The 24,721-nt window shown below is 43.6% G+C and overlaps 8 protein-coding genes across 8 annotated transcripts; 3 read left to right on the top strand and 5 right to left on the bottom strand.

Annotated features, from left to right (window-relative positions):
• Positions 1-386: 386 nt before the first annotated feature.
• On the bottom strand, positions 387-1,204 carry BO87DRAFT_450120 (uncharacterized protein; the record flags this gene model as incomplete). Its single annotated transcript, XM_025628395.1, has 3 exons — positions 387-454; positions 499-740; positions 789-1,204. 3 exons carry the CDS (start codon positions 1,202-1,204, stop codon positions 387-389), a joined length of 726 nt encoding a protein of 241 aa, XP_025474297.1.
• Positions 1,205-1,957: 753 nt separating this feature from the next.
• On the bottom strand, positions 1,958-4,990 carry BO87DRAFT_401923 (uncharacterized protein; the record flags this gene model as incomplete). Its single annotated transcript, XM_025625642.1, has 4 exons — positions 1,958-2,851; positions 2,912-3,267; positions 3,301-4,071; positions 4,153-4,990. The coding sequence occupies 4 exons, from the start codon at positions 4,988-4,990 to the stop codon at positions 1,958-1,960; spliced, it is 2,859 nt and encodes a 952-aa protein (XP_025474296.1).
• Positions 4,991-6,905: 1,915 nt separating this feature from the next.
• Positions 6,906-7,265, bottom strand: BO87DRAFT_401922 (uncharacterized protein; the record flags this gene model as incomplete). Its single annotated transcript, XM_025625641.1, has 2 exons — positions 6,906-7,004; positions 7,077-7,265. 2 exons carry the CDS (start codon positions 7,263-7,265, stop codon positions 6,906-6,908), a joined length of 288 nt encoding a protein of 95 aa, XP_025474295.1.
• An 813-nt stretch (positions 7,266-8,078) lies between these two features.
• Positions 8,079-8,934, bottom strand: BO87DRAFT_204009 (uncharacterized protein). The gene is made up of 2 exons (XM_025618570.1): positions 8,345-8,934; positions 8,079-8,289 (listed from the first exon to the last, which is right to left on the bottom strand). Exons 1-2 carry the CDS (start codon positions 8,785-8,787, stop codon positions 8,166-8,168), a joined length of 567 nt encoding a protein of 188 aa, XP_025474294.1. The 5' UTR covers positions 8,788-8,934; the 3' UTR covers positions 8,079-8,165.
• Positions 8,935-9,355: 421 nt separating this feature from the next.
• Positions 9,356-10,933, top strand: BO87DRAFT_391582 (uncharacterized protein; the record flags this gene model as incomplete). Its single annotated transcript, XM_025624970.1, has 4 exons — positions 9,356-9,628; positions 9,661-10,227; positions 10,675-10,713; positions 10,904-10,933. 4 exons carry the CDS (start codon positions 9,356-9,358, stop codon positions 10,931-10,933), a joined length of 909 nt encoding a protein of 302 aa, XP_025474293.1.
• Positions 10,934-11,303: 370 nt separating this feature from the next.
• BO87DRAFT_431154 (uncharacterized protein) lies at positions 11,304-11,657 on the top strand (the record flags this gene model as incomplete). Its single annotated transcript, XM_025627578.1, has 1 exon — positions 11,304-11,657. The coding sequence occupies one exon, from the start codon at positions 11,304-11,306 to the stop codon at positions 11,655-11,657; it is 354 nt and encodes a 117-aa protein (XP_025474292.1).
• A 9,911-nt stretch (positions 11,658-21,568) lies between these two features.
• Positions 21,569-23,429, top strand: BO87DRAFT_381068 (alpha-keto acid decarboxylase family protein). The gene has a single exon (XM_025624445.1). The coding sequence runs from the start codon at positions 21,581-21,583 to the stop codon at positions 23,297-23,299; it is 1,719 nt and encodes a 572-aa protein (XP_025474291.1). The 5' UTR covers positions 21,569-21,580; the 3' UTR covers positions 23,300-23,429.
• A 103-nt stretch (positions 23,430-23,532) lies between these two features.
• Positions 23,533-24,456, bottom strand: BO87DRAFT_410998 (uncharacterized protein; the record flags this gene model as incomplete). The annotated part of the gene is made up of 1 exon (XM_025626389.1): positions 23,533-24,456. One exon carries the CDS (start codon positions 24,454-24,456, stop codon positions 23,533-23,535), a length of 924 nt encoding a protein of 307 aa, XP_025474290.1.
• Between the last annotated feature and the right edge of the window lie 265 nt (positions 24,457-24,721).

Raw genomic sequence — 24,721 nt, 5'->3', positions numbered from 1 at the left:
TAAGGAAAACGTTGAATCCCGGCATTGAGAAATCATAGTAAATTCTGATTCGAGCCAGGCTCAGCACGACTTATTCCAGTATAGCTCTGTAGTGAAGATGAAAGACATCGCGAATTCAACTTGGGCGATTATTTGTCTCTCTTCATCCGGTACTTGAATTATGTAATTGGCAATATATCCCAGGAGATGTTAATCCATCCTGTGGGTGGTCTGCGTACTGTACTGTAACCAGGCTACCAATAACGAATTTATAACAGGCCTATCATCCTCTCTAGAGTGGCACGCATGATAACACATCATTACATACCACAGGTATGCCGTTAGCGCCTTCGTCAAGCAGAAAGGCTGAAACAGTCTCCACCTGCCCCATGTACTTGTATCCGTTCTTATGGAGAATAAGCAACAGATAAGGTAAGACGGAGAACGCTAATACTCAAATCGAGTAAGAGTATTACTTATCGGGAGTCACTGCTCCAGGCCTCTTATCGCTGCACTCACAGAGCCCATGTGTGTGGATATAATCCGGGATTGCATACTTCGCTACAGCAACCTGATGCTCGTATTTGATTTGTTGTAGGGCTACAAGCTGGATAATACCGAGGAGAATAGTGGCAGCAACTGCAAATGCGCCTGTCACCGCTGCTGTGGCAATTGCCATCGCGGACCAGGTCCGGTGTCGCGCTGTATATACATTAAGAAACGTATTGACTAAGCCAGTCACAGAGTGGACCAGGGTCGGCCTGGCTTCTATTAGTGACATAATCCTGGTAAGAGTGAAGGCACATTACAGGAAAATCTGGCGTGTTGGCCAAATGAGATTCGACCTCCACCTCCACCAAAGCCAGCCGCAGCCAACGGTGCCGAGTGCGCATGACGCTACGGCTAGGCCGAGGAGAGGGGGGTTCTGAATAGCATCAGATATTACCCCATTGTCCCGTCTCCGGCCCTTCAATCCATCAACCAGCGCGGTGTCTTGCAACGTAGAAAATGTGCCGGGGAAGACCAAGAATCCCGCTAGGAGAAGCCAGGTACAGCTGGATGCAATCAGATTATGCAGAATCGGTATTCTCTCCGTCTCGAGCAGCATGTCAACGTAACGGCTCTGGATGGCGGGGTTAGTCGAGCTTGGAGACTCGCTCAGATGGTCAAGCCACCGTCGCCATCTATATGTTTCCTTTCGGGCTGTCGATGATTGTGCCGCCATTCCCGTAGTGCAAGGGAGCTCGATGTCTGTATGGTATGGATGCCAAGAGCGGACAAGATGAGCCATGACAGGAATCTGTCAAACAGCTGGATTTATATCTGCTGTGGGAATAGATATCACCCTACATCCCAGGAACGTGTCGTGTTTCTGGACAAGACTACGCCCCAGCTCCTGCCGCATCACATACTGTACACCACGTTCTGATGAGAAAATTACACTCTCATTCCAGGTCCTTTGGCCAGCTAGTTAAGAAACCTACTGTGTGAGCTTTAGCTCATGGAATATCTGAACAAATGGTCATAGAACGTCAACAAGCTGGACCGATATTTATAAAAGAGGCTACCTCCTGCAAGACAGCTCATACCAGACCTACTGTGCTATGTTTCCTGAGTTATTGAATCTGCTCCTTGGAGCGCACCAGACCGCGACTGTTCCTCTTGATCTATAAGCAGGCTACATAAACGTGTACAGTCAGATTCAGAATCGCCTTCCGCCTGTGTTACAGTTCTGTTTTCTTGAGGCCCCTCTGCCGACCATCACACTGTACACCAACCATTCTCGGGAACTACAATACAGGAATATAACGAACAGTGGTATCGTTCATCCCTCAGCATGACGTCATATAATCCTTCGGATACGTATCCATATTAGGAAAGATAACAAATCCACTAATATGTTCGACCACTATCTATTATTGCAGTCACCTCCTCTATATAAACATTAGCCATTCCGGGCGTTTCTTTGAGATAGGATCTATGAAAACAGGTAGAGGCAAGCAAAAGCAAGGAAAGAAAAGACAAGTATGCTTTGTGGACTATACCATGGTGGCGAATCTACCGCTGTTTCCCAGTCACTGAGCGTGGTCAAAGAGGATATGGTATCTGGATGATCTGGACCCAATAGACTGCGGCGGATCACTGCACACTGTTTCATAAGAGCAAAGGCGATCTTAAACCTTCCCTGGCGTTTCCATGTAAATGATAGATTGTTCATGCTGGTAAGAGTGTCAGGGTGCTCTGGCCCTAGCACTCGCTCGCGAAGCTCCAATAATTGTACCTGCAGGTCTTCTGCTTCCTTCCATCGTCCCTGATTCCCGTATATTGATGCCAGATTGTTCATGCTGCTAAGAGTATCAGGGTTCTGTGGTCCTAGTACCCGCTTGCAAAGCTTCATTACTTGCACTCCCAGCTCTTGTGCTTTCTTCCATCGTCCCTTATTCCTGTATATCGATGCCAGATTGTTCATGCTGCTTAGAGTATCAGGGTGCTCTGGCCCTAGCACTCGCTCGCGAAGCTCCAATAATTGCACCTGTAGCTCTTCTGCCTCCTTCCATTGTCCCTGATTCCCGTATATCAATGCCACATTATTCATGCTGCTAAGAGTATCAGGGTGCTCTGGTCCTAGTACCCGCTTGCAAAGCTTGATTACTTGCACTCCCAGCTCTTGTGCTTTCTTCCATCGTCCCTGATTCCTGTATATCAATGCCACATTATTCATGCTGCCTAGAGTATCAGGGTGCTCTGGTCCTAGCACTCGCTTGTGAAGCTGCAATACTTGCACCTGTAGCTCTTCTGCTTCCTTCCAGCGTCCGTCACTATACAGACACCAACAGATTTTTTCAATCAAATCAATGTATTTCTCTTGCTCCTTTTGGAAGTCAGCTTCTGCTATTAGTGTAAGAGCATGCGGTAGATATTCCCGCCACACCTGCCGATTGGCATGATCATCATTGGGGAAGACTTTGCTCAGTTGGGCAGCAGTTTTCAATATTTGCACGCGGAACTGTTGGCTCTTTCTCATCCAATTCCGAGTCGCAAGATGGACTAGTCGGTGTAGATTTAGAGAACTGTCCGTGCTCCCCTCACTAATAAAGGAAAAGGCCTTGAGAAGACCAAGAGCATCGGTTTTGTTCTTATTCGAGATCGGCTGGGGAAGTAAAGACTGTGGAATGTCATGCGGGTTGATGCAGGCAAAGAAGGACAGATAGTCCGCCGCTAAGTTATTTAACTGTTGAATTTGCTGGAAGGAGATAAACCAAGTCAGAGCAACAGGATTCTGGATGTCTTTGTAGCGCATTTCATCTCTAAAATCTTCACTCAGCAGTTCAACCACATGTGGCTCCTGGTCCCGTAGAAGCTGAAGATAGTCAGAGAGGCCAATGCTGTTTTCATTGATATACGCTGCTGTCTGGGTGATCGCCAGAGGGAGAAAAACCAGCTGCCCAAGAAGACTCAGAGCTGTAACACGATCATCAAGCAATCTTTTCTCAACCAGTGAGTTCTCTAAAATTTGGACAGAAGTCTCTGTGTTCGGCTCAGAGATTGTGATCACATGTGAAGATGCTAGTTTCACAGCTACCTTGCGGCTGCGCGTGGTGAAGAGAATATGGCCCTGCTCACCTTCAGGAAGGAAGTCTGTTAATACTGAATCAGTTTCGGTTTTGCTCCACATTCCCATATCATCTGCATTATCAAATATAAAAAGCCACTTCCCGGCACTCTCCTGGCTAAGATAAGCTTTGATCTTTTCTTTCACCTCTGCCGGCTTTATATTAGTCATTTTCAGCTTTGAGGTGATGTTCATATAGGCTTGTTCCATGCTCTCATAGCTGGTACATGTAATCCAACAAATCAAGTATTTAGGGTCTTGATTTCGCATGCGGTAAGCCAGTTCAAGTGCGATCTGTGTCTTTCCAATACCACCTAGCCCGCAGATAGCAACTTTGCTAGGTCCGATCTGTTGCATAAACAATCCTTCAATCCTGGTGATTTCGTCTTCCCGACCTGCGAACCGTGGGTTCCTCCGGAAGGGGACCATCCAGACTGATTGCTTTAAATCACGTGTTTTTTTGCGGCAATAAGTGGGAACTACCGACAGAAGAGCCTTCGCGTACGCAGCAGCCGCAAGCGCAGCATATCATTGCCACTGTTTATTTTTATGCGAATCACAGTAGTCACAAATGCCGCGAATGGCTAGCGAAGGGATTTCGTCCATGAGCCCAGCAGCCTCTATTTTAAAACAGAGTATGTCTAGATCCTGAGCAATGGAATCGTGAGTCTTGGCATCTTTCATGACCTGATCTCCAGAAGTGATCAAGCCATAATGTATATAAGGGTCATTATTTCCCCGCTCAGAACGGTTCACTAACTGTGTCTGATCATATGCTGAACAGTTATGTTCGCTATTCTCATGGTCGTAGGTTGGTGAAAATAGCCAGTTGACTTTCGGTCGTGAAGACTCTTCCCTTATCTTTTCACTTTTGTGCAGTGTATTATTCAAAATTTCGCTGATCAGCCTTTCCCCGGTCATATAACTACTTTCTAATTGAGACACGGCCTTCAGCAACACTGGTGGAGGTTTATTAAGTGACCTGGTGTGCTGGAATCGACCGCCGTGCAGTGTCTTGCTGTAGTCAAATTGGATAACGCTGCTTGAAGTGGTAGTTGGCCTGCTGACCACAACATCGCCAAGGCGAATATCATTTCTTGGGCTCGGGACTCCGCCCCCAATACCCACTATCAATCCGAAACCAGACCGGAGAGTCGGAAAGGTAGAGACCATATGTGACACTACACCTGTAGCGGATATCGTCCCATAGACACCGCCAGGCAGACAGGCCACCACTACATTGTGGCTGCCAAATCTCCCAAGTGTGTAGACATTGTGGTCGGATATTGGCTGGGGAAGCGGAGGGTGAACGTCGTCCAGCATGGCCTTCGCTGCTGCTAGTTCCAACGGCAAGGCGCAGATCCACGCGACTGTATAGTCGTGGTGCGTGAAGGACATTTTATATATCAGATACAATAAAGTGGTGAGAGGCTTTATCGAGGAAGGACCAGGTAGTCTTTGGTCGGAAGAAGATAGAGTATGCACCAGAACTGCAGAATTAAACATTCCAAGAAACAGATCTGAGGTCGGAGTTGGGGGGGTTCATCTGACACGTGTAATTAAGAGGCTGTCGCGGTTAAAGGGCCAATCATGGTCTCGAGAACATATAAAAAGCAAACAGGGGAAGTGATGTGTATCGACAATTTAAGCAACAAGACCAGTTTCTCAACATGACTTTTGTAAAGCCTTATAGACAAACCAAGGAATATCGTTTGCTAGGTATCCAAAAAAGCTTAAAGTCTGAGCTACAATTGAGTTCTGAGAGGTTTCGTGAGGCATAGCTACTACATATAATTTGAAATAATGCCTCCGACGTCTTGACACGCAGAATTGTCCCGATTAGTCATCGAGTTCCTGGTCGACAGAAAAGTGGGGTGTTGGATCACTGGTTAATCCCGTCGAAGCTCAGAGACGGTGGTTCCAGAGTAATTCCAGCATGACAAAAATGCCCCTCTGCACTCTGCTTTCTGGCACCGACAATGTCAATGCACCACTCTAGATATGCATCAAAGTTTAGCTCGGGGTCCTCTTCATATATTTTCCAGTTACGCTTAATGAAGGCCTTTAGGTCCGCATTACGCTCTCCAGCAATCCGACGAGCTGTTTTCTTAGACCATCCAACTGATTTTAGCGCCCTCCTAATACTGGCGGTTGTCACTAAAGTCTCGAATTCATCCCATAAGAAAGTCGCCATTTCGTCTAGACACAGGTCGGGTTTCGTGAGGATATGCTCGCAAAGGGCGTCCAGCATAGGCGGGGTTACCGTTCGTGGTCGGCCGGCTTTGTTTGGGGGTGCTCTGACTACTGCCGAAAAGTCGCAGGTTCGAACGAATATATCGAATGCTGCGCTTACTGCAACCAGCCACGCCAGCCATTTGAGCAGAAGTCAGTGATCTGCTTAAAATCATGTCGCGAATGAGCTCATGCTGAGATGCTGCTAGATTGGGGGTCATTTGAGACACGAGCAGCTGCTCACTTGCAAGACAGAGTGCAGGAAGATGTGAGAAATAGGAGTAGTGCAGGGGATGACTGACGCGAACCAATTGCGTGTATCGTACTGCTATGTCACAGCGTAATATCGAAAGTTCCAGAATTATACAGCACTGGTAACACATAAAACATCGCTAGAACAGCCAAGGCGCCAAATGTTCATCAGTGGGGCTGCCATATAATTAAAGAGTGTTTTGGGCGGAAGGTGATTTTGAATGTCCCTGTATGAGGTCTCCACCTTCGCCTACGGCTACAGGGTGGCTGGAAGATGACAGAGGTCAAAAAAGACTTGCCATTCAGAAAAACCTGCTTTCATTGCTTGATGTTGAAAACTGCCTTCTGAGCATCAGAATTAGGCTTCCGCTTGTTGTCTTCTTGCGTGGCCGATGCATGATGTGAGATGAGAAGTCGTACATGTTATAGGACATATCACACTATAATACATACATTATTACTGTAACCTAAGAGTGGTTGTCTATTGTTAATAAGCAATTCATAAATTTACAATCTAGCGACAGTTCGAACATAGGAGAGCAAAGGAAGGACTATGACAACGTTGTCGGTGAGCGAGTGACGGGTAATGCAGAACCAAAGATCCAAAATCACGGTTACAGGCTGGTATGTACAACGTTCAAAAACAATGGGACAAGAATATTCCATGGACGACTTTGCTCGCACATTGCCAGTGTCACAGCGGAAACCCCATTCTGCCACTTCTGGACGCTCGTTTCCGCTGACTGATGGGAGTGAAGGAGACGTCTTCGTAACCCAGGATAAGACGGTGCTCCGTACTGTACCAGCCTCCATATTGCATGCTGCTTGGCTACCTGAGGCGGTCAATTAATCGCAGTGGTCGGTCTCCGCGCAGCAGCCGATCATAGTCACTACTGTACTTCCATACTGGCCGGCGGGAGGCCCGTATCTGCAATAAGGTAGATCAGCACTGCATCAGCTATAATGCAGACTATATCTCCAGCGATATCGATATACATACCATTTGGCGGTCCAGCTGTTCGAAAAGCGCAGTATTGGATGACTTAAACATTGTGTCGCGCGCCCCGGTGCAGATTACCACCCAAACACCGACTCCGAATTTGCTGAGCTCATGGCATTTCCGAAAGATGGTCTCTCGACGACGGGCGACATTGCGTACTCCTGGGATGGTACTGTTTCTTTCCGTCATGTCTGGCAGTTCGGACCAGAAACCTGTACAGGAAAGAACAATACGATCAGAATTCTGTTTGCAGATATACGACAATGCCATACTTTATAGATGCCATACTTTAAAGATACCTTGTTATGATCGCTCGGTATAAATGATTGTCTAATTCTCTTATCCGGCATAATCACAAACCCAATCTGACAGGATCTTCTCTTTAGGACTGCGAGTAGGCGAATCCGCCATCGGTTGCTGCCAACCATAGACCGAACGCGGGAGATACGCTAGTCCATATCCGGAAAGGCGTATCGCGCGTGATACACCACCCCGATTCGGTATGGCCATGTACTTCGGTCGCTCGCGCTGATCGCGGAATAACCATATACCCGAGGTCTCCACTACGGGTCGATTCGAGCGCGAACTGCATGGCTTTCAGATACCCGCTCTGATGATTTGCGAGTACCACACAGCACTTCGCCGCAGACAGGCTCGGTACCAAACTCTCCGACCACGCCAGTTGCCGGAATACGGAGCCAACCCACTGTCAGGGAACATGCGGCCCGAATTGTTGCCCGACATACGTGAACTTACATGGCCCGCTTCCTGGCGTGCTCCACGCGAACCGTCGTGTCGTCGCGCGGGAACATATTCTCAGCAACATCATGTTAGGTTTCGCAGTATTCCAGGGTTACAGCGCTGTGGCATAGGTAACGTGCCCCGCTGAGACCTCTGCTGGACTGTATGAAAAGTCACTCCTACATAAGGTCCAATGAGAACTATGTTGACATTTTTACTCTACACAGTGCTCTAGATCCACCATAAGAGTGCGTGTTTCTCGTGCGCTTTCCGCTCTACAGCTTTAGATAATTGTTATTGTATCATCCTCGAAATTCAAGTCCATAACGAAACCTGAAAAGTCATGGTTCACACCCGCTTCGTAGCGCGCTGGACAATTTCCTCTTTCCCCATCTGCCAACAAAATTGCTCCACCTGCCTCCAGTGAATACTAACCATCGAGGCCAGTGGAGACCACATCTGAAATCGAAATCTGGGAAGTGGGTCAGCATTTGAGCTTGGAGTCAATTTTGTAGTCTCAGACTTACTCTTGGTACCAGTAGGCAACTTCATCACGCAACTTGTCATCGTTGTCTACACAACGGATTAGCTGTAACGTCAAGATACGAGCTGCCGCGTTCCGGCGAGAATACGCGTCCCACTCGGTCACAGTGATGGAGGGTGGTCTAGAGGTCCCAAGCGGGATCGGACTCGGCAACAGGATCGGCTGAGCATGAATCCTTGCCGAGGACACTGTGGGCAGGTCTGCGGCTGGCCGGATCGCGTCGGGGTCCAGTGCTGCCCTCCTTGGTGAGGGCGTCACCGGGTCCCTGCCACTGCTCAGCGCCTTCGGATCGGGGCTAGTGCTGCATCCCATCTGTGCAGGACTTGGAGTGGTTACGTCTTCAAGCCGAGCAGGGCTGGGTTCATTTTCATTGGGCATCGTGAGGTCTGTTTGCCGAGGCTGCTGCCTTGGGTATGATGAGCTCATGGGATTTTAATAGAGACCGATAGAAGTTTTAAAAGCAAGAAACCCGCGTGTTAATTTGAGCCCTGTAAGTAATGCGGCTGATGCTTGTTTGTGTCGTCCAGGAGGAATGGATGGAAGCAGTTGAATACATTCAGTTCGGACGATCAGCGGGCTTTATATCATTGAAGTTGCCAGGCAACATGCAGCCTGAACAATCCTATGCAATACAGCTATACAACTTTCCAGTCTCCACAGACTGCCCTGGTGGACCCACAATTGTCATGTCATTTCCAAACTTCATGACCCAGCAGTGGATCGTAGCAGCCCTACTGATATATGTGAGGCTTGGCAGAGCTCAGGGTACTGCGATTAACCTTGACCAGCTTTCAGCCGCACAGATTTCTCGACCCCGGCTATCTGCAGAGACCCTCCCTGATCTATACATATAAGAGATCAACTCTCACTTGGGGCTTAGACCGGCACGAATATACCTAAACTGTATGTATTTGCATGCTATCAAAGAAACATCAGCGCCGCAGCTGAAAACAACTCATTTGAAAACATAGTGACGAGGACTTACCAATACAATATGGTGTCTACTGTGGGAAGGCCGGCGCACATCCAGTTTGCACGCAACGGCACCCGAGGACGGCATGTGTCTTCACGACCACCCACCAGTGGTCTGACGATTGAAGATGCCCTGGCCCCAATCACGTCCACTGCAGCAAAGACCCGAAAAAAGAGGCAAATTGCTACTTTCATATATGCAGGGCTTCTTGCAGCCTCCCTAGTGGCCGACATTTTGGCTCTTCTGTTCTTGACCAGACCCTCTGTTCAGCAGGCGGGAGTGGCCACTCTTCATGTGAGTTGGTAACTACTACTGAGCATCTGCAGTGTAACACTGTACAGCAACTGAGTTGGGATATAACTAATCGCGTTTCTCAGTTAAACGGGGAAGGCCTCCTGCTCAAGCGCGGCAAGAAGGCCTATACCATGGGCGAGACCTACGTCACCGCAACATCTGCCAGAATAGATGACAATACTGCTGAGATCACCACAGCAGCTAGTAATGTGCCTCTCCTCACAGCAACCACGGCTCCTGATCGCCCTGGCTTCTTGACAAGTGATACCAATGGATCTGACTGGATTTCTATCGGTACCCAAGCACTGTGCTTTCAGTCTGGTCCAAGCAGCCGGGTGTGTCATCCGCTCCCGGCAAACCTTTCAATTATTCTGCCTCCTTCTATGCAACTTGTGCTGGGGGACTCCGTTTCACAATTACAAGATTTTGAGCGGTCGGCTGCTGTTACAGCCAGGAGAGGTGCCCGGTCTGTCATGGCCATTGGTCTGGTACTGATATCTGTTGCGGTGACCCTGGTCTTGATCTTTTCTTGGTGGTCGTGGGCTTATGTGCACAGGGTGAAGTGGCTCATGATGGCAGTTGCCAGCCTGTGCGGCCTGGTATGTTTCACAGTATCTTCCGGTGTCCTAGGAACTCTGCAGTCTTCTATTGAGGAGGCGGTGCATCGTGGCATTCCAGGTATTGCTCGGATGGAATGGGGATCCGCAAACCGGTATAGTTTAGGGGCCATGTGTTGTGCTATTGTGGCCTTTGGCTGCAGCCTTGCATCTCAGGCTATATAAGCAATTATACTATAGGGGGAAAGCGTTTCAGGATTTCCGGCTTGTTACAGCGTCCTTTATTTCTTCTTCGTCTGAAGGAATGAATGCATGCACTGCTTGCTCTTGGTATATGTAGAATGTCATGTCGCGGTGCAAACATATTGAGCTACTGCGTGGAATATATACAATTGCCCCTTATATCAGTAGCCAGGGTAGCAATATTATCATCTTATACGGGACCTATCAAGTGAACTGATAAATCACACTCTCAACTCATGTTCATAGCTTTTAACGATTTGCTTCAAGAGTGAACTGATGGAGCAGGTACGGGCAGGACTAAGTCATTACAGTGAAATGAAACCGCTTGAAGAAGTGGTGATAACTACCAATTCATAATCATACATAGAGTGGGGCCTCTCGGTACACAACATAATTGGACATGCCTGGAGTAAGAAGAAGCGCGTTCAAGAGCATACATTTTATCATAACAAACCTTCTCACTAATTCTGTACAGTTCAGCAGGCGGAGCGGCACGGGAAACTAGGTCAAGCACCGACAGCCGAGGGAGCCTAACCAGACATAGAGAATCAAGAATAGATTGATATCCGGTGAGACGCTATCCCAAATACCCAGGTGCCCGTACGGACAATTTAATATAGCGAGCAGTCCATAGAATCTGCTGGGGGCAAATCCTGCCTATGTGTACCCTTCACTGATAGTATATTCCTTCCATATCTCTATATCCTGACCTTCTATCTGAGAACATCCTCTACGGTGCGCGAGACTCCGCTGAAAACCGATTGCATTGTTGCTTCCCACCATTGTGGATACTGTCATCTTCCAACAATCACGCGCATCAAAGTTGTGAAAGGAATTCACCAAACAAGCACTGGATCCCAAGTAGCTTGCCAAACATGAGCGTCGACGGTAGACATCCCGGTCCTTCTCAGTGTGATATATCAACTTCCACGCAGCCGAGATCCATCCCCGATAGTGCCAAAAGGTCTACCCAGCAGGAGCCGTCGACAGCCGAAATCCCGAATACAGCCCCGGACCTAGGGTACGCTGAACAGCATAGGGGTCATGATAATCATTGGACACCTGCGGATGATGCAACATTACTCGCTCTGCGTCGTGAAAACACACCCTGGGCCACTCTCGTGAAGAAAATGCACCCCAAGCGAGCAGCAGCTTGCCTTGTACGCTGTGCTTACCTCGAGAATCGCCAGGAAGAGTGGCTCCAGAGTAATCCGAAGAATAGCTCTTGAGCTAAGCATAGACACAGCAAGCATGGCCTAAGAAGACACTGAAGAGGCCGTGATACGGCAGGCTGGACGGGTACTGTACTCGTCGAGCCCGGTATGCGGCCCTATTCTGGCAAATGTTGAGCCGGCTAAGCCTTGTATTCACACAGGTATGAAGCAGGTACGGAGGAGTTACGGCAGGATCGCAGTGGAGTGCTTTGCATCTTCCCATTTAGGCGGCCGGTCCAAGCTACTGCTGGGTTTCTAGAGAAAGAAAAAAAAGAAAAAACAATAGAAAGAAAACGAAAAAATTTACGATGATGATAATAATAAAAAATGCGGGTTACGGGTTTCAAGCCGGTACAAATGTACGAATAATTCTATACTGAACGTTTATATGAGTACAGCATTGAGAAAACCTCGGCAGACTTCTCACCGGAGAGATAGCGGGGGTAGAGAAAGGTAGGCTCCACAGTACTTTAGGATTCCGAGGAACTTGGTATTGTGAAAAGATGATTTTCACCTTCACTGTAAGGCGCCGGTACACCGACTCGGTACGAAGATTCGACCTAATTAGGATCGACTACGAATTGAGCTTCGAACGGATTGTTGCGACTGTTTCTTGAACGTGGGGAGGAAAAATGTCGGGACGGGCCGAGACGCGAACCCCTGAACCGCCCGACCGCGACGAACGCGAAAACTCGCCACCGCGATTGGTGAGGCCGAAACGCACGACAAGACCACCAGCCCACTATGCTCAAGAGCAAGAGATCGATACTGAACAGAGAAACACGCGCCCCCAGCGAAAGAAGAAGAACCAGGGTAAACCAGTCGCCCAACGTGAAGCGGCGACTTCGGACGACTCCTCGGCAGAGAGCGAGGACTCAGACACCTCCAGACTTGTGAAAGAGATTGTTAAGCTCAGAAGAGAAATCAGACAACGAGATGAACTACACAAGGAGGAGCTCCATAGAGTCAAAGAAGAGTTTGGCGCTACCCTCGCAGAGTTTCGACACGAATTACAGACCCTGGCGAATCGACCCTCGACACCGCAACCCCACCCCGAGTCATGTGCTCAGAACAGCCACGAGGAGATCCTTCGCGAAATCCAATCCTTGCGCATTGCAGTCAATCCTTCGGGATCCCCGTCCTATGCAGATGTCGCCCGTACTCCCCCCACCAGCCAACCAAGCAATATACGGACTCTCTCATCGTGGAACACGATACCGACTACCTTCACCGACACGCTATATTGCACGATAGACACCTCGAAGATGGCAGATACTGAAAATGAGAGACCATCAGCAGGTCCAATTAGAACGGCAGTTGAGGCCGAGATCCGGACAATGGAAAACTACACGAACTGGCAGTGCCGCGCTGTCACAGTGGACCCAAAGAACACCAGCCGGATCAGAATTGCGTGCCGAGATGAGGCTGAACACCAGCTGGTTAAAAAGATGGCGGAAACCAAGGTCGACGCAGGAGCCCGAGTGCTTCGTGACGAACTGTACCCGATCAAAGTCGACAGCGTCAACAGAACTGCAGTGCTTGATGAAAACGGTGATATCCGAGCAGGAGCTGCAGCAGCCTTTAACAAAAAGAACGAAGCTTCCATCGCTAAGATTACATGGCTCAGTAGAAAGGAGAATGCGAAGGCCTATGGGTCAATGGTCATTTATCTGACCAAAGACAGTGATGCACGGAGGCTCCTGGCCGACGGGTTCTTTCATGCTAGGGGAGAATCCGGCGTGACCAGCACCTTTGAATACCGACCCCGACCGATGCAATGCTATAATTGCCAAGAGATCGGACATAAGGCCTTCCAGTGTAAGAACGCGCAGAAATGTGCAAAATGTGCCGCGGAGGGCCATTACCACAGTAGCTGCGATCAAACGATTCCAAAGTGTATTCCATGCGGAGGCCCTCACGAATCGTACAGCAAAAACTGTCGGAAGCTCTACCCATCGCATCATGAATAAGACTCTTCGAGTTATTCAACTGAATGTTAGAAAACAGGGTGTAGTGCACGAGAGCTTAATGAATGACGAAGAGACTCAGAACGCGGTAGTATTAGCAATTCAGGAACCCCAAGCGAGGAGGATTCAAGGCCGGCTCTTGACCACCCCAATGGGACACCACAGATGGACGAAGATGGTTCCCTCTACTTGGAGGGAAGGCAGGTGGGCAATTCGAAGCATACTCTGGATTAACAAAGATGTCGAGGCGGAACAAGTGCCAATAGAGTCCCCGGATCTCACGGCAGCGGTTATTAGGCTTCCTGAGCGACTGATTTTCATGGCATCAGTTTACGTGGAAGGGGAAAATGCCTCAGCTTTGGACGATACATGCAAATACTTAATCAACGCGATCACGAAAGTACGGCGAGATACGGGTGCGGTGGTGGAGATTTTAATTATGGGAGACTTCAACCGGCAGGACCAACTCTGGGAAGGAGACGACGTGTCTTTGAGAAGACAAGGTGAAGCAGATCCAATCATTGACCTCATGAACGATTATGCTCTCAGCAGTCTTCTCAAACGAGGTACAAAAACATGGCATGGCGGAGGATACAGCGGGGACTGCGAGTCAATAATTGACCTGGTCCTGGCCTCGGACAACCTAACAGACTCCGTGATTAAGTGTGCTATACTCGGGACAGAGCACGGCTCGGACCACTGCGCTATTGAGACTGCATTTAATGCCCCCTAGTCGCTCCCACAGCATCAGGGACGACTTCTGTTGAAAAATGCTCCATGGAAAGAGATCAATGCCAGGATAGCAAACACTCTTGCTGCCACTCCGGCAGAGGGCACAGTACAGCAGAAAACCGACCAGCTCATATCGGCGGTCTCGGACGCGGTGCATGTGTTAACACCAAGATCAAAACCATCACCACACACGAAGCGGTGATGGACCGCTGATTTAACACAGCTCCGTCACATACACACATACTGGAGAAATCACGCCCGCTCTGAGCGACGGGCGGGACGAAAAGCACCCTACCTGGAGACAATAGCCCGAGACGCGGCAAAACAATACCATGATGCCATCCAGCAACAAAAGAAAAAGCACTGAAATCAATTTCTTGCCAACAATAATAACATATGGAAAGCCGCTAGATACCTAAAGTCGGGAGAAGACGCAGCGTTCGGGAAGATCCCGCAGCTCCTCAGAGCAGATAGGACCACGACCACTGATCATACAGAGCAGGCAGAAGAATTGCTGGCCAAATTCTTCCCGCCCCTGCCGGACAACATTGATGATGAAGGGACTCAACCACAAAGAGCGCCCGTCGAGATGCCTGCCATCACGATGGAGGAGATCAAACAATAGCTGATAGCGGCAAAGTCTTGGAAGGCACCCGGCGAAGACGGTTTACTAGTAATAGTCTGGAAGATGACTTGGCCTACAGTCAAGTACAGAGTCCTGGATCTCTTCCGGGCATTACTGGAAGAAGGCACGTTGCCAAGACAGTAGAGACATGCAAAGATTATACCGCTAAAAAAGCTGAACAAAGAGAACTATACCATTGCCAAAGCATGGAGACCGATTTCGCTCCTCGCGACACTGGACAAGATACTGGAATCTGTGGTCGCAGAAAGGATCTCACATGCAGTAGAGACTTATGGTTTACTCCCGACCAGCCACTTCGGCGCCCGAAAGCAGCGGTCCGCCGAGCAAGCACTTGTACTCCTGCAGGAGCAAATTTACGCGGCATGGCACGGCCGACGCGTCGTGAGCTTGATCAGCTTCGATATCAAGGGCGCCTATAATGGAGTCTGCAAAGAACGGTTACTTCAGAGAATGAAAGCGCGAGGTATACCGGAGGATCTACTCCGGTGGGTTGAGGCATTCTGCTCGGAACGAACAGCGACCATTTAAATCAATGGGCAACTGTCTGAGACCCACAGCCTGCCACAGGCTGGACTGCCGCAAGGCTCGCTGCTATCCCCAATCCTGTTCCTCTTCTTCAATGCAGACCTTGTACAACGTCAAATCGACGGCCAGGGTGGTGCGATTGCGTTCGTAGATGATTTTACCGCGTGGGTGACCGGACCAAGTGCGCAGAGCAACCGGGAAGGTATTGAGGGAATCATTAAGGAAGCTCTTGACTGGGAAAGACGAAGTGGGGCAACTTTTGAAGCAGAGAAAACAGCCATCACACACTTCACCCCCCTACATACCAAACAACCCCTACTTCTATCCTCACTGCGTAATCCCTAGATAGGAACACACACATACAAATCTCTGCCCTTTCTTTACTTCCTATAAGTAGATATTCTAACAGGTTATAAGCCCGGTCCTTTTTACTATAAAGCTATTCAGAATTATTAAACAGGATCATTAATATCAAACAAGATAGAGAATCTATAGTCACTATAATAGTAGTAAACAGAAATATAGCAGTCTTAGTAATATTAAAATTATACTATATAATACTAAATCACTTTTCCTACAGGCTATCAGCCATCTAATTAATCAAGATAATATTCTAAGTAAAAAGCAGTATTAATATCAAAGATTTATTATATAATAAAGAAACCAAAAAAGCAGCTATACAGGCGGATTAATTATCCAGAATTACTGTTAAAACTATATTAGGATTATCTCTCTTACTATATAACTATAATTTCTATAACTGGGATTTCAAGCTGAAGCAGATATTAAAGAATATTAGATTAAAAAATCTAGTTAATTTAAAGCTTCCAAAATTAAATAAGAACTATAAAAATTATAAAGAATAATATAATTATTTATAAAATATATTGTCCTGGCTAGCTGGCCAGCTGTTAAAAAAAATAAAAAAAAAGTTCAGGAAATTTAAAAAAGAAAAAAATTATATTAATAATATATATAAAGTTATAAGAAGCATTATACTGGGTTATAGTATAATAAAATACTAAACTATTATTATTAAATTAATAAGAATTATATATTCTAATTACTCTACTGTATATTAATTTATTTATAATTTCAGTAATACCTATAATTTTATAAGTAAACTAGAATACTTATTATCATTATATCTAGTAAGTTTTAAATTATTATATAAACTATAGATAGATTTCTCTACCTACATATTAATACAGAAATATATAATCCCAGAAAATATAGGAAAGACTTATATTAAAATATAATTTAAAGAGCTTTGCAGGAGCATTATTAAAGAAAATAAAAAATATAAATTAAATAAAATTAATACTACTACTGTTAGTAAAAATAAAAGTAGAAATTTATTAAATAAATCTAATATTATTAGAGAATAATAAAAATAGTTATTTACTTAGAAAAAGATATTCTCCCTGAAGACTATGCTATAAAAATATATAATATAAAACTAGAATATATTAACAGTACCTGCATGTATTGCAGATCAAGAAATTATAATTTATTAAAATATTAGTATATTAATCTAATCTTATATCCAGTAGAGTAAATTCTCTATATAAAAAATATCTAGTTCTTTAGAAAAAGAATTAATAAAGAAAAAAATAACTCTAAAGTAATTATAGTAGTATTATTTATAAAACAGATTATTAAGATATCTGCTCAGTATATTATTCTATATAAAGCAGATTCAGATAACAAAAATTTATATATTTTAAATTTTAGTAATTTAATAATTAGAAATACTACTAGTAAATCTTTATACTAGATTTATAATATTAGTAATTTATAATATTTAATTCCTGATTATACTTTACTAAATAATTACCAAGATCTAAATAATTATAATTTTTATAAATACAGTACCTCTGACAGCAGTATTAATATTATAAAATTAGTAAATTATTAATTTCTATTTCTATCTACAAATAATAAAAGTATTAAATTAAAAATTAAAATATATTATTAACCAGATCTTATCTACAGACTTCTTTCAGCAGACTGCCTGTGCAAGAACTTCAGAATATATATTATTATAAAAGATCTGATCCTATACAGAAAGCAGAATAATAAAGTAGTCAGCTATTTATAGATATATAAAAACATGCTTTTTATATATATAAAAAATACAGAAATAATCTTTATTATAGTAGATTTTTTTTTACTATACCAGTGCTACAGATATATAGGATTTCACAGGATTGTCTCTACTATAAAAAATTAATAAATTAAATTTAAATATAGGAATAATCTTTATTATAAGATATGTTTTCTAGATAAAATAAAGTATCTAGTATTAAAATATCTGATTTTATAAACTATTAATCCTATCTAATTATAGCACGCGGACGTGCAGAAGATGACCTTAATAAATTATAAAGAATTCTAATACTTTATAATCATGATTAATAATACTATCTACTTAGTATATATTATCATACTAAAACAGAAGAATAACATCTTTATAAAACTGATTTAAATGAATAATAAATATAAGAATATAATTAATAGATATATTACTTACTAGTATCTAGATAGAAATCATAAATTTAATAGATTTAAGAAATAGGCAAACCATGAAGATCAAGATATTTAAATTATTATATTATTACTATAAACACCTGAAGCAAATAGCTTGTCTGAATAATATAAAGACTTGCTTAATTAAATAAATAGAATTATATTATTTAACTCTAGCTTATCTCCTTATTTTTAATTATATACTATATATCTAGCGGCATAAATCCTAAATTAACTAGTCTCTACAGAAAGCAAAGCTAAATAAATACTTATTTAATTATATAGATTATATTATAATCTTCTTAATTCTAATATCTTCTTAGACTTTTTATATATATTTAAATGCCGCTGCTACTAATATATATTTAAAAAGAACTATATTATCTCCAGGAAGATATTATCTTACACAGAAATTAGCTACTTTATTAGTTTTGACAGTAATAATAATTATATATATCTAATATAATATTCTGCCTCAGATAAAATTAAAAGATTAAGAAATATTATCTTTTATAAAGATTATATATATAAAAATAATTATAAAGATTTTAATAAAGTAGCTAAAGTATCTAATTTTTAAGGATTTGATTATGCTGGGATTAGATATCTTATTTAACTTTAATAATATCTTCTTATATTAATTAGATAATATAAAGATTAATATTACCAAGGCCCTTCTTATCCTGGATAATATTATTAATAAATTTATATATAAAAGAATACAGACCCTATCTATCTTTACTAAATCTATGAAAAGTATTATCAGAAATATTCTTATTACTTTAATCTTCTTAATTAAGAATCCTATAGAATATAAAGCATTAATAAAATATATTTATTAAGATTACTATCTTACTGAACCTAAGCATTCTAATATTATTATTATTAATATTCTAAGATAATCCCAATATACTATAAAAGACAAAGATTCTATATAAATTAGGAATAAGTAAGTAGCTGTGCTGGAACAGGAATCTGATCTATTTATTTTATTTATATTAAAATAACACAAAGTTACTATATTAAATATTTATATTAAAGTAATTATATTCCTGCTTACTCTATACTGGAAAGTGGTTATAACTATATAGATTAATATACTTAAATTAATAAAAATCTATAAGATTATTAACCAGCCTGCTGGCACTAGAATAATCCCAGATAAATAAATATTTAATCTAAAAATTAATACTGAAAACATTATTATATAATTCTATATTCACTGGATTATTTATAATAACTACCAGATACTAGATATCAATTATAATAAGTTCTTTATCCCCGTGGCCAGTAAAATCATGCTTAAAATATTTATAATAAGTATAGCAGTGAAGCATCTCTATTAAAAACAGTATAATATTATATCTGTTTATTTATATATTTTAACTGAAGAAAAATATATCTACATAAAGCAGCTAACAGGATACTATAAGAGACTATTTAAATAAATATATTTTCTGAAAAAGATTTTATATAAATTTTACCAAGCAGCCTATCTCTGATATTATATATTTAATAATAAATTATAAGAAATTAGATTTAAATCTCTACTAGAAGACCTCTGCATCTACAGAAATAGAAAAATCTGGTTTATAATTTATATTAATAACTTTACTATTACTAGTCTCAAGCAAGAGAATCTGATATCAGTAAAATACTATCTTAATAAGATATTTAATTTTAAAGAACTAGATAAATTAAAGATCCTGCTCAGATATAATATCTTATATAATTATTAAATGAATATAATCTCACTATTACAGCTTATTTATGTAGAGAAATACCTTACTATAATAAGCTTATAATTTTATATTAATATTATTATTCTAATAGCCCCTACCTATAAGAAGACAGATTACTCAAAAATAATTATAGATAATATCAATATCAACAAATATCAGAAACTAGTTAATTATTTAAATTAATTAACCATTAAAATATATTCTAATCTATACCAGGCTATCTTCTGTCTATAAAGATATATAAATAATATTATTACAACAGATATAAAGACCTTGAAAATTATATATAGATATTTATATCAGTATTACCCTGGCTGCTGACTATATTAAAAATATTAAAATTTATATAGATACTACACATGCTGATTATAAGAATAGTAAATTTACTAAAAAATATATTATCTTCTATACAGATAATTTAATTATCTGGATATCTATTAAATAAAGTATTATTATATCTTTATCTATTATTATAGAATACTGTGTATTTAACTCCGCTGCTAAAGACACTTTATATATTAAGAAACTAGTACAGGTATTTAATCTTAAGATATCTAATAATAGTAAAATACTCTTATTCAGCGACACTGTTAATTTACTAAAAATACTGAACTATAATAGCTATATAAAGTTAACCAGATAGCTTGATAACTGCTACCTGTTTATAACAGATCTAATTAAAATAAATATTATATTTATTTAATATATTACTAGTATAGCCAATCCTGCTGACAGTCTTACTAAACTATTAGATCAGGAACTATTCTATATATTCAGATATCTTCTACAGATAATCTTTCTTTTTACTACCAGTACCACCGCCGCGCATCCTGAAAATAATGTTTGAGATACGAAAAATTGCCTATTTAGAAAAGAAATATAATTTTAATACCTTGTTCAACACTCCCTCACCTAGGGGGCCGTGTTGAAGCAGTAATACTAGTAGCCTCGGTCACATGACCCCTACATACTAAACAACCCCTACTTCTACCCTCGCTGTGCAACCCCTAGATAGGAACACACACATACAAATCTCTGCCCTTTCTTTGCTTCCTACGAGTAGACGTTCCAACAGTATATAACTAAAGAATGGGACTCATATTACTTCGTTATTCTTATGAATATGATTACAATTGCGCTAGTCTTATTATCAGAAATAATTGGTCTTATCAATTTCAGGACCACATGCCACGTGATGATGAGCAGCTAATGGCATCACGTGGCTTTATTGTGGATGCTGTTTCTTATCTGATCAATGACATTGATAAGGATCTTCGCGTGGAACTTCTGTTTTGGGCCAACATGACTTCATATTCCTGGGCATCAATTCTCATTACTTAATTCGTCTCCAGTTATTGAAATGGTTTTGCTATTATAGCAATTGTTTTTGGGATAGTATTTCACACTCTCGGACGAATAGACTGTTGTGTTTGGTTCAGTCAGACTACTAGTACTTAGTTAATCTGATCGAAATATATATCTAGGACTAGTGATAGGATTCTAAGGAGGATTGAAACGAACTTACCAACAGTCACAGTCACTCAAAGCTACTTGAAACACCATACTTTCTCACTAGAACTCCCGCTCGATACCCATCTGCTAATTATAGTCACACAATATCCAAAAAGGAGTGAATCGAGCGGTTATTGGCGGGCAGCGGCGCTCCCACCGGACCGGGTATCGGAGAGTCGGCGAGTCGGAGAAAAGGATCACGGGGCGGGGTAACCTTGATAAGTTGATAAGAACCGCGGTTCCTGACGGAGCTCTTTGCTCTTCTCCATCTGCCACCATTTCAACATGCCTTCCATCAAAGTCGCTGAATATCTCTTCCGTCGGCTCAAAGACCTGGGCGTAGCTTCCGTCCACGGTGTACCGGGTGATTTCAACCTCACTTTGCTCGACTATGTGGAGCCGGCCGGTTTGCGATGGGTCGGTAACGCGAACGAGCTAAACGCCGCCTACGCCGCCGACGGGTACGCCAGAATTAAAGGCATTGGCGCCGTTGTCACCACTTTCGGTGTCGGGGAGCTGTCTGCTGTCAATGCCATCGCAGGAGCCTACACTGAGCGGGCGCCTGTCGTGCACATTGTGGGAACACCAGCTCGGGACTTGCAGGAGGGACGCAAATTGGTTCACCATACTTTCAACGATGGCGAATATGGGCGCTTCGCTAAGATCTATGAACACTTGACTATCGCCCAGGCCAGCTTGCGGGATCCACGCACCGCTCCAGCACAAATTGATGAAGTACTACGACAGTGTCTCCTTCATAGCCGACCGGTCTATATCGAGGTGCCAATGGATATGGTGCACCAGTATGTGTCAGATGAAAGACTCGCGCTCGCCGTCAGCACGCCCGAGCCTGTTCCTTCCCAGACCCAAGATGATGTCGTGGCAAGAATTCTGGAACGCATCTATGCAGCAAAGCAACCGATTATTCTCGTCGATGGAGAAATCAGACCGATAGGCATTGTGGATGAGGTGCAGAAGATCATCAATGCTACAAACTTCCCGACGTGGACCACCAATTTCGGGAAAGGTTTGGTAGATGACACACGGCCAAACTTCCATGGAATCTACCGCGGCAACTACGACCCGACTGAAGTACAAGACTTCTACAATGGAGCAGACCTGGTGTTGTGTTTTGGGCCACACTTCAGCTCCACCAATTCCTACTTCTACCAGATCATCCCTAAGCCCGACGTTGCTATTCTGTTCACTGATAACGAAGTCAAATTTGGCACGGAGATCATACGGGACATTCCTGCCAAGCTCACCACATCCCGTATAATTCAGAATATCGACCTTAACCAAATCCATCGCTATGAACCTTATCCTAACCTTCCCCGTGATAAACTCGCCTCATTCTCCGAAGTGGAAGGAGACAAACCCATTTCTCAGGATAAGCTGTGGCGAGTGTTTGCGAACTTCCTTCGTCCAGGCGACATCTTACTGGGAGAGACAGGCACGGCAGGATATGGTGTCCGTGAGATGGCATTGCCCAAGCACACCCGCCTCTTCGCACCCGTGACTTGGCTGTCCATCGGATACATGCTACCAGGAGCTCAGGGTGCTGCACTCGCGCAGGAGGAGCTGATGGCATCAAACAAGTACCACGGCATCAAAGATGCACGCACAGTCCTTCTCATTGGCGATGGTAGTTTCCAGATGACCGCACAGGAACTGTCCACAATCATTCGACTGAAGCTGAATGTCGTGGTCTTCCTTATCAACAACGACGGATACACTATTGAGCGGTGCATCCACGGTCGGAAGCAGGGATACAACGACGTGTCGCGTTGGAGATATCTACAAGCCCCTAGCTTCTTCGGAGCTAGCGAAGATACTTTTACAGCATCAGTTGAAACTTGGAAAGAGCTACAGGATGTTCTTTCGAATGATGTTGTCAGCAATGGGAAGGAGCTTCGTATGGTTGAGATAATGCTAGATCGGGAGGATGCTCCTATCGGACCTTTGTCGATTCTTATCGATCAGCAAAGACAGACCGGTGCATAGGTAGAGTGATACACGAAGAGTAATACATGGACATAAATTTAAAACATGTTGGAAGTGACAACTGAAGAGGACTGTATCTAATCTCATTACTGCGTCAATACACATAAGCTTGCCCACCATGCTCTCACAATTCATTTCCAGAATCTTCACTCAACCTCATTAGATACCCTGTAACCCCAAGACTCCATACCCACCCTCATATCCCACACCCACCACATATCATACCATCCACCCTACCCAGGCAACTCCGCCACCTCCCAAGTAGCCGACAACTCGGCCACATTCCAATTCGTCGGCAGCTCCGATATCTCATTCCCAACGGCGACCAACTCGACCCACTCCTGCTCATGTCCCGGAGCCTCCACAATGCCACATCCTGCAGTCGGCAGCTCCGCCTTCCCAAACACACCCCAGGCAGTATTATCCTCGCCCTCCGACGATACTGGCTGATCAGCAGACCTCTTCCGTTTCCGCCAAAACATAACGCCAGCAATCAAAGCACCCGCCACAACAAGAAGTACGATGGGGGCCGCTATCCACGCCAATGGACTCTTGAAATGCTCCTCAGGATGTGGCCCCGTTCCTTCTGTGGCAGATGCAGTAGGATCTGCAACCGCCGTAGTCACACCAACCGATCTATCCAACTTCTCTAACCCAGCTGTAATCGGAATAGACATATACGCTAGGGCCGAGACCGTCCACGAATAGGTAGACGTATAAGGAAACGTGAAGGCATCAGAGGACTCCCAAGCATAATAGGTAGTTGTGCAAGAAGCGTTAAAGGAGGCTGTAATGTCGCATCGAACCACATACGTATGGATCGCATATTGAACTACCAGTGACGTGGTGGACTTCAAACGATGGGTTAAGGGAGTGACTGAGTCGACGCTCGTGAGAGTGAGTTCTGCAGTTGACGGGCCATTCGTTGCTGATACTGGCACTGTGATGAGACAGTTGCCGAGCTTGCTGCTTTGGCAGTTGAAGATGGCGGTGGTTTGGTTGGTTGTGGCGTTGACGTTGAGGATGCTGGCGCCTAGTTTGTCGAGGTGGGTGGTGTTGCTGGTGCGGAGGATGATGAAGTAGGTTGTTGTTGTTGCTGCTGTTGAAGATGATGACGACGATGACACCGTTGATAATAGTAAAGAAGGCCTAGTCATGGTCGTTGGTGGGATGTCTGTGGTAGAGTTCATTGTTGACATCAGTAGACGTGGTGCCTGTGTTGTCCGTGTTATCGCTAGGCTAGTCGGTAGTGAGGTCCAGGAAGAGTCCATGGTTGAGCTGGCCATGCATAGGGCTAGAAGGATGGCCACTAGGGCGAGATAGAACTTGTAATCACGCATCATGGTGGATTACGTTCTCTTCCAAGGAGTGGTGTTGCAAAGTGCGAACTGAAAATTCTAAGATACAACTTGAGATATGTAG

This window comes from Aspergillus neoniger, assembly GCF_003184625.1.
Source record: "Aspergillus neoniger CBS 115656 unplaced genomic scaffold BO87scaffold_59, whole genome shotgun sequence".
Classification (NCBI taxonomy): domain Eukaryota; kingdom Fungi; phylum Ascomycota; class Eurotiomycetes; order Eurotiales; family Aspergillaceae; genus Aspergillus; species Aspergillus neoniger.
Note: the sequence above shows the minus strand (reverse complement) of the source record. Positions and strands in the feature narration are given on the sequence as shown.